This window comes from Carettochelys insculpta, chromosome 23 (genome assembly GCF_033958435.1).
Source record: "Carettochelys insculpta isolate YL-2023 chromosome 23, ASM3395843v1, whole genome shotgun sequence".
Lineage (NCBI taxonomy): Eukaryota > Metazoa > Chordata > Testudines > Carettochelyidae > Carettochelys > Carettochelys insculpta.
Genome location: NC_134159.1, coordinates 8,105,379 through 8,117,945, shown reverse-complemented (window position 1 = coordinate 8,117,945; position 12,567 = coordinate 8,105,379). Strand labels below are relative to the sequence as shown.

Genomic DNA, 12,567 nt, shown 5'->3' with positions numbered 1-12,567 from the left:
CCCAAAATCCGGTACGCCAAAGGATTACTAGTAGTATGGGACAGAAAATAAATGACTGGACATTAGGAGCCAAGCACTGGGATGGCCCTAGAGAGGGGCCACGCCGATAAGGCTGATCGCCTGAAAGGGGTAGGCAAATGTTTCCAGTTTGGGAAAGGGCCCTAGAGCAGGGATGGGGAATTACCCCCGCCCGTGGAATCAAGCTCCCAGTTTACTCTGATCCAGCCGGGAGCGGGGGCTTGGGGCTTTTCCCCGCAGGGGCACAGGCTCCAGCCCCGCTGCCATGAGCCCTGCCCCGAGCACAGCTACGGGGAGGTGGGGGGTGTCCTGCTTCTCACCTGGGGACCAGGTCAGGCGGGTGTTTGGTTCTCCCTTGTGTGCAGCCCCGGACTGGTTTTCTGGGGGGCAGGGGCCCCGACTGCGGGGGGAGGGGTGACCCCGCCCCAGTTGAGCCGGGAAGGTCACATCTCCTCTCACCCCGGCCCCCAACTCGCACCTTTCCTCCGGTGTCCCCGTCCCACGCATGCGCGTCACTCCACTCCTCCCCCTCGGCCCCCCCAGCTCGGGGGTCGCTCCCCACGTCCGGCAGCGCCGGAGCCGGGTCTCAGTCAAGGCCACAAGCCCCACGTGGCCCCCTGCAGCCGGCCACGCTAACCTGCTAGCACCATTCGCTGTACCGCCACCCTCCGCCGCTAGCGCCGCCCGCCAATCGACGCTGCTCGCCGAGACAACGAGCCAATCGCCACCTTGAAGCTCCCGAACGGGCCGGGCGCTCGGTTCCGATTGGCCGCCGGCGGCTTTGGGCCAGGAGTTCCCCGCCCCTCCCGGGCGCGATCAGGTTAGGGTGAGGCGGCGGCGGCGTGCTGGCGGCAGGTGCCCGCGCTGCGGCGGCTGGCGCGGCCTGTGCCCGGCCGGCATGGAGCCCGCGGCGGCGGCCGGGTCCATCCGTGAGGGCTGGTTCCGCGAGACCTGCAGCCTGTGGCCGGGCCAAGCCATGTCCCTGCAGGTGGAGGAGCTGCTGCACCAGCGCCGCTCCCGCTACCAGGAGATCCTGGTTTTCCGGAGGTGCCGGGCCGGGGCTGGAGCCGGAACCGGGCCGGGCTCAGGGACGTGGCGGAGGCGGGCCCGGGGGAGAGCCGGGAAGCGGACCGGGGTTGGGCACAGGGACGTGGCGGAGGCGTGGATGGGGCGGGCCCGGCTGGGAGCCGGCTGGGCACAGGCGCAAGGACGTGGCCGGGGATGGGGCCAGGCTGGGCGCAGGGGGGTGGGGAGGCGGCTCCGGGATGGGCCCGGGCTGGGTGCAGGGGATGGGGTTCTCCAGGCCGAGCGGGGGCTAGGTAGCCCGCAGCGGGACGGAGCTGGGTGGCGATGGGGGGAGCTGGCTCCTCCGCTCTCCTCTTCTTGGGCCCTGCCGCCCTGGGGTCGCTCCTGGGAGACGGATAAGATTGGAGCGGAGAACACTCCCCGTTTTGCCTGCAGCGGAGACCTGGTTCCTTTTCCTTCTCCGGGGGAGAGCCGCTGGCCTGGGTGCGTGAACAGTATGGACCGTGTCCCCCTTCCTAGCCCTCTCCTCCTAGTGCCTGATCTCCTGCTGTGGGTACGAGGATCCTGGGACTCTGTCTCAGGTGGAGCAGGGCACGTGGTCCAGTCCTGGTGGCTGGCAGGTAGAGCCCAGCCTTGACCCAGGTGGAGCCCTGAGGCCATGCAGAACAGGGCAGGGAGTGATGCTTCACAAATTACCCCAGCACCAGAGAGGTCCTTGCCCAACACTCCATGAGGCGAAGTGCTGGGGGAAGTAGGCAGCAGTGGGTGGGACAGAGACCTGCGCTGAACAAGTCTTCCTCCTCTAAGACTGCTGCTCTAAGGACCCTTCGTTTCTCTTTCCTTCACAGTAAGACTTACGGGAACGTGCTGGTACTTGATGGGGTGATCCAGTGCACTGAGAGAGATGAGTTCTCCTACCAGGAGATGATTGCCAACCTACCTCTCTGCAGCCACCCAAATCCACGCAAGGTAAATGGCCACTTGGTTCATGCTGAGTCACTTTCACCTGCGGTTTTAGGCATTGCCCTTACGTGACACTTGTCCTGTGTTGCATTTTTTACCTCTTGAACCCGAGGATGAAGCATGGGTACCGATGCAGCACGTTGTGCTTCTGTAGTGCTCTGAGCTGGAGTGTACAAAACATCTCCCAAGCCATCCTGGCAGCGTGGGGGAGATAGTAATACCCCTTGTTCCCGAAGGAGAATGTGTCAGTGGCAGAGCTTTGGAAGTATTGTGTCTGAGTTTTCTGATCCGCAAGTAAAATAGCGAGAAGAGGTGTTTTTTGTTTTGTTTTTGTTTTTTTTTCCAAATCAGTTATGAAGTCAATACTTCAAGAGCCTCGGTGCTTGTGAAAACGAGACAGTCCTTGATAAGTAACATCAAACTGTACTCCTTGTAACCCCTATTTTATGAACAGCGTGTACACAATGATTTGTAACAGTGAGAGAGCTTAAGTTACTTCACCCCTGGATTGGAGAACAAATGAGGAGAAGGAAATGCTGCGCCTGGGGATAGGCTCTTGAGCAGAAAGGAGCTGTGTTTGCATCAACCTTCCATCCCTCCCCAAGCTCTACCCCCCTCGACCCCAAAACCCCCCATCTCCAGGCTTTAGTCACCTCAGCCCACAAAACCTCCCCCCTTCCCCAAGCTTTACCCCCCATCCTGCAAACCTGCCCTCCTCACCCAACCCCATCCCCAGGTTTACCCCTCTCAACCTCAAACCTGCCTCCCCCATACCTAGGATTAACCCATCTCAGCCCCAGACCAGCCCCCGGGAATAATCTATCTGTGGTGCTGGCTGAGAAGCCTGCGCTGGGCAGCCCCATGCATCCAGATGAAGGAAGGCTGGCATGGAGGTGTTCCACTGACGGGTGAGCTGAGCCATGCCCACCGGAGGGGCGTGGCCACTCGGGTAGCAGCATGAGTGAGGGGCTCTCAGTGGCTCCCTGCCCTGCTGGTGCTGAAATAATTGCACTAAATTCAGCTGGTTTAACGGCCGGATTCCTCTTGCCAGCCATTGAACCAATTAAATGGAGTTCTGCTGTTTCAGCAGTCACAGAGCAGAGAGCTGTAGAGGAGTCAGCAGTGGCAGCGTCCAGAGCCACAAATGACTCCTTCAAGAGCCGCAGGTTGCTGACCCCTGATCTAGACCTTGCTACAAACCTTGCAGGTGGGCTGGACCAGGCTGACTGTTCTGTTTCTGTCCTCTCTCCTCCTGCCTCAGGTGCTAATTATTGGTGGTGGAGATGGAGGCGTGTTACGAGAAGTGGTCAAGCACCCATCTGTGGAGTCTGTGGTGCAGTGTGAAATTGATGAGGTACGTAATATATGAGGTGGTGTGGCTATGTGCTTGGGGTCAGTTGGCTGCACAGAGTGAGAGGTTGAGCTGCTTCAAAGTACCACCTTAGTGCTTCTCCTTCATCTACTGCCCCTAAAGACAGTGGTTTTGTCCCGTGTCATGTTGGCACAGCAGTGATGGCCCCACCTCCACAGCCCTGCTTATCAGCAGTCTGACTTTTTCCCATGGCTTCTTCCATGGTCCCACCTGGGAGGGCCCCCTCAGAGGCTAATCCAGCCCAGGTACAGATCTCAAGGCTGAGCTCCAAAGAATAGAAGTCCTTGTGGCTTTGTGACTCACCCTTTTTCTTCCCCGGGTGGGGATCCTACTCATCCCCCAATATTAAGGACCTTGTCTCTCTATTCAGTCATTGCTGAGTTGATGACCTGCTGCTGAATGCAGGAACTGGGTCTCTACCTGCCTTCTGCTTCTGCTAGTAGGTGGGTCTGTCCATGCTCTGCTGTTCGTCGTGCCGTTAGTTTCAGAAACTGTCACCATCATGCTGGGACACAGGAGCCATGTGGGGAGTGAGAACAAAGCCCAGAACCCATTCCCCGCCTCCCTAACAAATGACACCAGCTGAGCATGGCCTTGGCTTGAATGGGGATGGTGGTGGCCACTGAGCGCAAAGGGCAGCTCATAACATCTGAGGACAGCGTCAGCTCACATCTCTGCAGGCCACAAGGGTTTAGCATTTAGGGGCTGGAACTTGATTCCTCACCGCAAAGGAAGGGCTCTGCAGCCTGAAGCAGAGAGGCCTCAACAAGGAAGCTTGCACAGAGAAATAAGAGCTCTGGGGCAGGAACGGGAACATCTTGTTAAAACCCCTCTGGCCATTTTCAAGCTTTAAAATGAAATTGTACAGTTGATTGGGATTGGCCTCTGCATATTTTGCTGTCCCCAGAGGGGTGGGCAGGGCTGTGTAACTGGACTCCTTTAGTTCCTCAGGGCACCTTAGAAAATTGCAAGCACTTTAGGGTTGGGACTGATTGCGCAAGAATGTGGCTGAACACGGGGGGCCTAGGGAGGGGCTGAGTGTTGTGTGAAAGAAATGGCTAAGATGCTGGGAACTGACTCCTTCAGGGTGGCTGGGGAGGTGTGTCAGGGCGGAGAGAGTAGGAGGGCATGACTCAACTACGGATCAGCGTGGCTGCTGTGCTCTGTGTACTTCATGCTGACCTGCCTGCGGTGTCTGTTACAGGAAGTGATTCAGGTATCGAAGAAATACCTCCCAGGGATGGCGGTGGGCTATTCCAGCCCCAAGCTGACCCTGCATGTCGGGGATGGCTTTGAGTTCATGAAACAGAACCAGGAAGCCTTTGATGTGATTATCACAGACTCCTCCGACCCCATGGGTGAGAACCCCAAGGAAAGAGTCCCTTCACCCACACTCTCCTTCCCTCCCTGGAGCCTGTCCATTGGTCCATGCTAACCACCTCACGACAACAGTGCAGAAGTAGTCAAGGCACCTTTAAAGAATTGAGAAGCTTCTCTCCCAGCCCAGAGCAGTCACTCCCTCCCTTTCGCTTCAGTCCCTTTGATGGGGATTAGTCGGGCATGGGGGAGAGAGAGGTTCCAGATGCCAATCACAGAGATGCTAGACTTCCTTCTTCCTTGTCTTTTTAGCCCCTGGTCATGAAACTGCATCTGCAAGTTGATTTCTTTGCCAGCGAGGAGCATGGCTGCCGGCCAGCCATCATGGTTCCCCTTTGAGCCTGAGGCATTATGGGATAGGTTCTGAAAGCCAGGGATAGCATGAGCTACACAGCATCTTCACTGGCACACTGCATGGTCTGACTATGTCAACACTGACTCTGCCCCTCTTGTGGAGAGGTAGTTAAGGGCAGCAGAGCAAGGAAGTTATGTTGGCAGGAGCTGAAGTTGGGTGTAGGCACTTCTGTAATCAGGGTGACATTAGCTGCTTCACTTTGACATCATTCTGTCACATAGACCCGGCCTATGCATGGATGTTGCATCCATCAAGGGGAGGGGTTCTGTTGGTGTTGGTAATCTGCCTCCCTGAGAGGCGGTAGCCACCTTGATGAAGGAGTTCTTGCATCAGCCCAGCTCTGCATGCACCAGGGTGAGGTTACGATAGTCCTGTCTCTCAGGAGTATGGGTGTTTCAGGCTTGAGGGACGTAGCTATGCCAAGGTAAGTTTCCACTGGAGATTGGTCCTCCGTCTCCTCTCTTCCTAGCTCTGCTGAGCTGCTGTCCTTGCCCTGCCAGCCCCCAGAAAAGCTAAGGGTGCTTGCAATCTTCTTGAGGTGCTTGCTGGGGCTGTTCCCACAGTAGCGAAGAGCTGTGCAGTCTTAAGTCCATTTATCCTCTCAACACCTATGGGAGATAAGAAAGTACATAACCAAGAGACTGCCACCGGGGCCAGATGTGGGTGTGTAGTTCCCATGGAAACCAATGGGAATTAGGCACCAAAGTAATTCTAAACTTCTGGCCCCAGAGTGACTTGCTGGTGGTCCCACAGGGCATTTGTGGCAGAACTGAATTGAGTCTGGGTTCCAAATTGACACCCAAACCACTTGATTGTCTCTCCGCTCTTCGAGAACGTATGTGATGCTGCCTTGGGTTTGGCCTTTTAATTGTGTTTTCTGCTCCAGTTGGCAACACTGCCACATTTGAGGGGTGGGAGGTTGTTACTCTCCTGCTTCTCTTAACAGGAGGTTCCTTCAGCTGTAACTATCCAGTCTTGATAGATGAGCCAGCTTAAACCCAGTGCCCTTCGCTGCTGTTGTCGTCTTGTCAGGCAGTGGGGAGAGGTCACTTCTGAAGGTCACAAGATACTTTGTATTTGAGAGGAGTGTTGTATTCTCTGGTTAGCAAAGCAGGAACTGGGGTGGTTCTGCTGTGTTGGGGACAGGGTAGACTAGGACTCCAGGCCTGAACACCCAGCCAGTGTAGCCCCAGCTCACCTCTAGTCATAGTCATGGTTGTGGAATCTCCAGTGATGGAGATGTTTAAGAGCTGGTTAGACAGACCTCTGTCAGGGATGGTCTAGATGGTGCTTGGTCTTGCCATGAGGGCAGGAGACTAGACTTGATGATCTCTTGAAGTCCCTTCCAGTTCTAGTGTCCTATAAATGTCTGTAATACATTTTTTTTTTTTTTTTTAAATCAGAACTTTTTTTTAAACAATTGAGTTTTCTTGGTGCTAAACTTGAGTGTCTAGCCCCACCCTCCTTCAATGCTGCAAAGCTCTGGTCTCTTCTGGAGTCCAGTCAAGTCATGCCCTAGGTCAGGGATGAGCAAACTTTTTACTTTGAGCTGCACTTTTCATCCCTGCAATTAGCAGAGCCCCTAGCCCATCTAATACAATCCAAACCAATGGAAATTTTGGTTATGTTCACATGGAACAAAAAATAAACTTTCAGCATGTATAAGAAAATGAGTCTGTAGAACGTAAAAAACTTGATCAATTGCTGATGTAAATATGAATATGCAGACATATAAAGTAACATTTCAAACATTTTTAATGAGATGGATGAGCCTGAGGGCCAGCAGCTGATCATGCTGCCCACCTTAGGAAATTTTCCGCCTCCCCCACTTTGCTCACCCCTGCCCTAGATGCATGAAGGGATTTTCATGGCCCCTTAGCCACATGTGCCCCTTCCGCTCACCCCCAGGTCCTGCGGAGAGTTTGTTCAAAGAATCCTACTATCAGCTGATGAAGACGGCTCTGCGAGAGGACGGGATTCTCTGCTGCCAAGGTGAGACCAGACAGGGTACAGTTGGACACCTGAGACACAGGCAAAGTGACTTGCCCAAGGTCACAGGAAGTCTGATGGAGCAGGGAAATGAGCCAGGTGTCCCAAGTCCCAGACCAGAATTGAAGGTAACTATGTAAATAGGGATGTTCAGGTAGGTGCGGCTGGGTGTTCTAGGATCTTACCATAACAGGGTTATTACAACAAGGTCCTCTGGGTCTGAGAACCTGTCCCCCTCTGCCTGCTGTTCTGGGACTCATGTAAATGTCATCCCCAGGCACAGATATCATAGGCAGATGCTGCCAAAAGCCAAACTCGGGATCCATGCTAAGAAATCTAGGGGTTAAAAATGTCACTTGGCATAGCACTATCGGAGGCGGACTGTAGTCTGCCTGCGCATTTCCAGCAATCTTCATGGTTTGTCTACAGAACGGCTTTTACCAGCAAAACTATCCCAGTGGAAAAAAAAAATCACAGCCCATCCAGATGTAGCGACACCAGTAAACCTAGCTGTAGCCCAGGCCTGAGTCTTCAGATTTAAGACTAGCCTTAACTTGAGATCTCTGCTCAGAGTACTAAATGTAGCCATTGGCTATTCTAACCTCCCTTCTGTCCCTGTTACCTGCACAGGGGAATGCCAGTGGCTGCACCTGGATCTCATTAAGGAGATGCGTCAGTTTTGCAAGTCTCTCTTCCCTGTGGTGGAATACGCTTACTGCACCATCCCGACCTATCCCAGTGGGCAGATCGGCTTCATGCTGTGCAGTAAGAACCCAGTGAGTGTCGGGCGTCCCGCCAGCTCCCTGCCGCCTGCGGAGGGCCTCTGGGGGAAGGCAGAGGGCAACATGGAGCAGACTTGGCTCAATTAGCAGAGTTTCTGAAAGACCAGGAAGCCCCCTGGCGAGCAGAGTCTGCCTCTGGGCAGTGCCCTTGGCTAACGCAGAAGGATCTACAGGCAGAACCCAGACTCGTTTTTCCCCATGCCCCATCTAGCTCGTTGCTGCGCTCAGCCATTGCTAGTCAGGGTCGAGAAGCCACGTTCCTGCTTGCGCAGCCCGCGATTGGCTGCTGTAACTAAGTGCTCTGGTGCCTGTTGTGCACGTGGGAGAGGTGGGGCCACAGAGGGCAGCTCCCACTGAGCAGGGGAACCCCCAGCCTGATGTGGTGGGGCCATGCCAAGGAATGGAGGTCAATTTCAACAGCCTCTGGGAGATGCTGTTCTTGAGATGAGGACAGCTGGGAACTGGATGGAGGCCCACCAGACTCGCTGTGTGCAGGATGCTGACTAGTCGTTGTCTGTTACCAACTGGACTGGCTTTGCAGCAGTGCTCTGGATACAGAGACTTTCACATCGAATGTCCCCCACCCCACTCCCCAAAGGCCTGTTGCAGCGCATGCCAGGGCGCTCGTGCTGGATCCAAATGCCAGCTGCGTTCTTCAGCCAGGGCACTGACAGCATGCGATGTCGCACTGAATACAGATGCTGCTCGGAGGAGGTTTGATACTCGGGCTCTCTGTCATGGTAGGAAAGCTTCAGTTGGCATGAGGCTCACACAGATGGTCCCTAGTCATGCAAGTTAGCCTCACTGACTTCCACCTGGGAGTAAGAGCCAGTAGTGTGAGCTGGGTTTACAGACTCCAGATCCGAAGTGGCTGGTGCCGTGCTAGGCATGTGATCCCAGAATGAAAAGTGCCATAAAATAATCCCCAGTCCTGGGTGTTCTCACCGTTGGTGCCCAACAGCCAGGACATAAGCCCCCTCTTTATGTTTGTGCGCACACAGCCCATGAATGTTTCCTCTTTGCAGAGCACAAATTTCCGTCAGCCTGTGCAGCAGCTTTCGCAGCAGCAAGTGGAAAAGATGAACTTGAAATACTACAACTCTGAAATCCACCAGGCAGCTTTTGTCCTGCCTGAGTTTGCACGGAAGGTAAGAGACGCAGCAGCTCCTCGCTCTCCTCCGAAGGCTGGTGAGAACCCACCTTCCTGCAGAATGGCTTATCTGGGACTCGGGTGTCTCACCTGGGTGTCCCCATTGGCAGCTGCTTTTTTTTTTTTCCCCAGCTGTTCGTAGCCCTGCTGGTGGTGTCACACTTTCAGTAGAAGTACGAGGCTGCTGCTTATGGGACCCTGGACCTCTAGCTTAAGGGCTGTCCCTGGATGAGTCCAGGGAGTGTGGGGGCTGTTAACAGACTGTGGAGTCTGAAGAGCTAGCAGCATAGAGACGTGCCCTGACTGCTTGGGGCGAGGGGTGCTGAAGCCAGGGCAGGCCAGTGGCTCTCAGGTCTCCTCTGGCAGGTCAGCCTGCTGTCAGTGTAGAGGTGTCCCTAATCCGTAGCAAGGCAGGAACCTGCTGAGCGCTCAGCCTGTCAGTGCGCACATACATAGGAGGAGAATACTGCAAAGAATTAACCTGAATCAAACCCCAAACAGGCTGGGAGTCACTAGAATAGACCCATCTCTATTAGAGAAGCCACACGGAGGGCCTGGGTACTGCAAGCGGGAACTGTCGCTTCTGCTGCAAAACCAGGGAGCTAGAGAACGGCAGTGGGGGATGGTTTACAACAGCCACAGAGTTCATTGTGCATTGCAGGAGGATTCATCTGTGGTTTACATCACCACCTTTGAGCCATCCCTGTTCTGGTCAGGCTGCAACAGGGACGGCAGCAGAAGGGAGACCTGCTGAGGGTGTTGGAGGAATTGCCCACACGTGGCTCATTCCCTCACTCCTGTCTAGTAGGACTCTGCTGGTTTGCCTCTTCTCTAGACCAGAGGTGTGCAAAGTGAGGAGGGGTGCCCCCCAGGGAGGCATGAAATTTCATAAAGGGGGCACAACACAGCATGACTGGCCTCCGCTGGGCCTGCCCCCTGCTGCCGTCGCCAGGGGAGCCTGGTGCATCACTTCCAGGAGACCGTCGCTCACTTCCAGGGCATTAGACAGGTGGGGGTCGGGGGGAAGCCCTGCTGTGATGCAGGGATGAAAATGGGACCCAGTGGAAAACATTTCCTCACCATGCTCTAGATGACTGACAGACTTCCTCCCTCTTGGGTATCCCCAGGCCTTGAGTGATGTGTGAGAGCCTGAGAAGCTGCTACCCCCATCCTGCCGAGAGTTGGACCCTGAGATCGTCAGCGCTGCGGCCTGGGGACTCTCTCAGAGGGCTGCCCACCTCTTCCTGCTGGCCGGGACTTTGAGCCTTTGCCAGCCAACATTCCGTCTGCTCGTGCTCTCAGGCTGGCGGGGCGTAAGCCAAGGGAGGCTGCCCGAGCGCCTCGCGGATGGGGGTCAAAACTGTTCTGTCCAGCCTCGGGGTTGTAAGATAGTTTTCTCCTCTCCCCCCTCTTCCTGCCCCCAGACCACTCGCCATATTTATAACTGAGACGGGTGTCTGCCGAGCAGTTTTCTCTGCCTTGGCACAAGGCCAGACGGTCCATTCACTCCGTCCAGGAGACGGGAGTGGTGTGTGGGGAGATACCTGGCTGTCCTCGTCCGAGAGCTCCCTGTGGGGGAGCTGTTTTAACTGGTGACAGGCCTGAACGCTAATGCCCCGGTGTCCTTGGAAAGGTGACAATTCACACCCTCAGTTGCCATTCACAATAGCTCTGCCTCTTGTCTCGCTATGGGGCTGGCTCATTGCAGAGTCTAGTAGCTTTTTTTTTTTTAAATATATATATATATATATTGGTGGGAAACCAAGTGCTGAGGCACTAGCAGGGCATCTCCTGTTTTTTAATCCTGGCTTTTGGATCGGCTCCAAAGCACATTCCTGGAGGCAATGGTGGGCACTTTATATCCATCCGTGGCCTGGTGGATAGCAGCAAGGGCGGAGGTCGGGAAGCCGGTCTCTTCTTTTAGCCATAAGTAGAAGACTCCAGCCTGGCTCTTGGGAGGTGTATTGTGACTTGTATCCTTGCTCCCAAGATCAACGATGTGTCATTTGTTCTCTGCGTGTCCTGAGGCGCGGACTCGGCCACTCCATTACTCATTAAAAGAACTCCATGCTGCCTCCGGGCTGTCGATGTCCTTCCTCTGAGCAGCCATCACACAACGGCTGCTCCCTTGTGGTCAAGGAAGCAGTGGGTTCAGGGGGAAGGTGACTGGACTCTGTTTCCTTGATAGGGATGGTGGTCTGAAAGGCCTATGCTCAGCCTAATGCCTCTCACTGGAAGGCCTCAAGGGACCATCCAATCAGCCTAACTTTTCCTTCCCTTGGCCTGCTGTAAACTGACCTGGGGTGTGTTGTGCTTTGCAGGTCCACCTGGTAACAGCTCTCGCACTTCTGCCCTCCACATGCACTGCACGAGCTACTCTTGGCCAGTCAGGAGGCTTCTGGCTGTTCCACATGCTGCCTGCTCCCCCACCCCGCTGCAAGCCCAGCACGATTGCTGACTCCTCCCAGCTTCATCACTCTTTCTTGTCCTCTGCAAAGCTGCTGCTGGTCCCTCCGGCTCACGGCTCTTCAGAGCTCGAATCCTGACACGGCCTCTTGGCGTCTAAGCCCTGAGTGTCCACTAGGGGACACCTTGGGCACCCAAATGAAAGGGCTTGTGCTGCTGAGGCAGAGCATTCCCAGGCGGGCCCGGCCCCAGTAACAGTGGAAGAGCCATGTTTTCCTCATGCTGGGATGAAGCTGGTCGCACAAGCCCACAGCTGATGTAGCCGGTGACTGTCCATCAGCTGCTTCCTCTGTGGAGTCCCCTGCTTCTGCTTTGTCCCTGGTTATTGCCTTGCTGGGCAGCCCCCCTCCTCAGAGTCCCATCAACCTGGATCTTTTACTGGCCTGAGGCATTGCAAAGCAATGCCCCAGTGCTATGGTGGGGCCTGGCTCCCTTCAGTCTGTCAGGGGGAGGCTGGCCAGATTCCACCCTGGCTTTCTGGACTTGGGAACTACCTTGCTTAAGTGGTTGTGACAATTTAGTGTCCTTCCCTTGGTCGATCTAACCCACCCTAGGAGTTTGTCCTATGGCCCTAGAGGTGTGTTCTTTCCACCCCAGCTGCCATGTCTTAGCGTGGCCCAGAACAGAGCTTTTTCTTATCCCCTTTTTCTTGCCCCAGTCCCCTACACTCTGGCTTGAATCTCTGACATGTGGGCTGAGCTGAACACATCCCTTCCTTCTGCCCGAGTGGCTGAGCAGAGCTCCAAGCAGTTCACTGCAGGAGGTGCTCTTGGTGGGAGAATAGGTCCCTGCCACTCAGGATTAACTCTGGCCAAAGCCATCTCGCTGTCCCTTGCGCTGGTGGTTCCCTTCCCTCACTGTGTCTCAGGCGGCTGCTAACGGTGTCTGGCCCCGGTCTCGAGCAGTCATGAGCTGTGAGTACGAAAGCAGCATGGGGCGGCAGTGAAAGGAGGGAAGATGTAATCCTGCGTTGAAGCCTCTAGGGGGAGGCTAAGGAGAGCATCGAAAGGAGATGAATAAGGTTTCTGCAGGGGGAGGAGAGGGGAGAGCTGTAAAGATGTTTTGTACC

General features: G+C 55.2%; 1 protein-coding gene across 2 annotated transcripts; it reads left to right on the top strand.

Moving 5' to 3' along the window:
• Positions 1-857: 857 nt before the first annotated feature.
• Positions 858-11,106, top strand: SRM (spermidine synthase). 2 transcript variants are annotated; one of them, XR_012648689.1, is made up of 8 exons: positions 858-1,065; positions 1,893-2,013; positions 3,269-3,361; positions 4,584-4,737; positions 7,020-7,228; positions 7,731-7,876; positions 8,908-9,030; positions 10,160-11,106. XR_012648689.1 is itself a non-coding variant. In XM_075018173.1 (8 exons), the coding sequence occupies exons 1-8, from the start codon at positions 917-919 to the stop codon at positions 10,175-10,177; spliced, it is 888 nt and encodes a 295-aa protein (XP_074874274.1). In that variant the 5' UTR covers positions 858-916; the 3' UTR covers positions 10,178-11,106. The 2 variants fall into 2 exon arrangements, 1 of the variants encoding a protein (XP_074874274.1); XM_075018173.1 differs by having other exon boundaries at positions 7,020-7,103.
• The last annotated feature ends 1,461 nt before the right edge of the window (positions 11,107-12,567 follow it).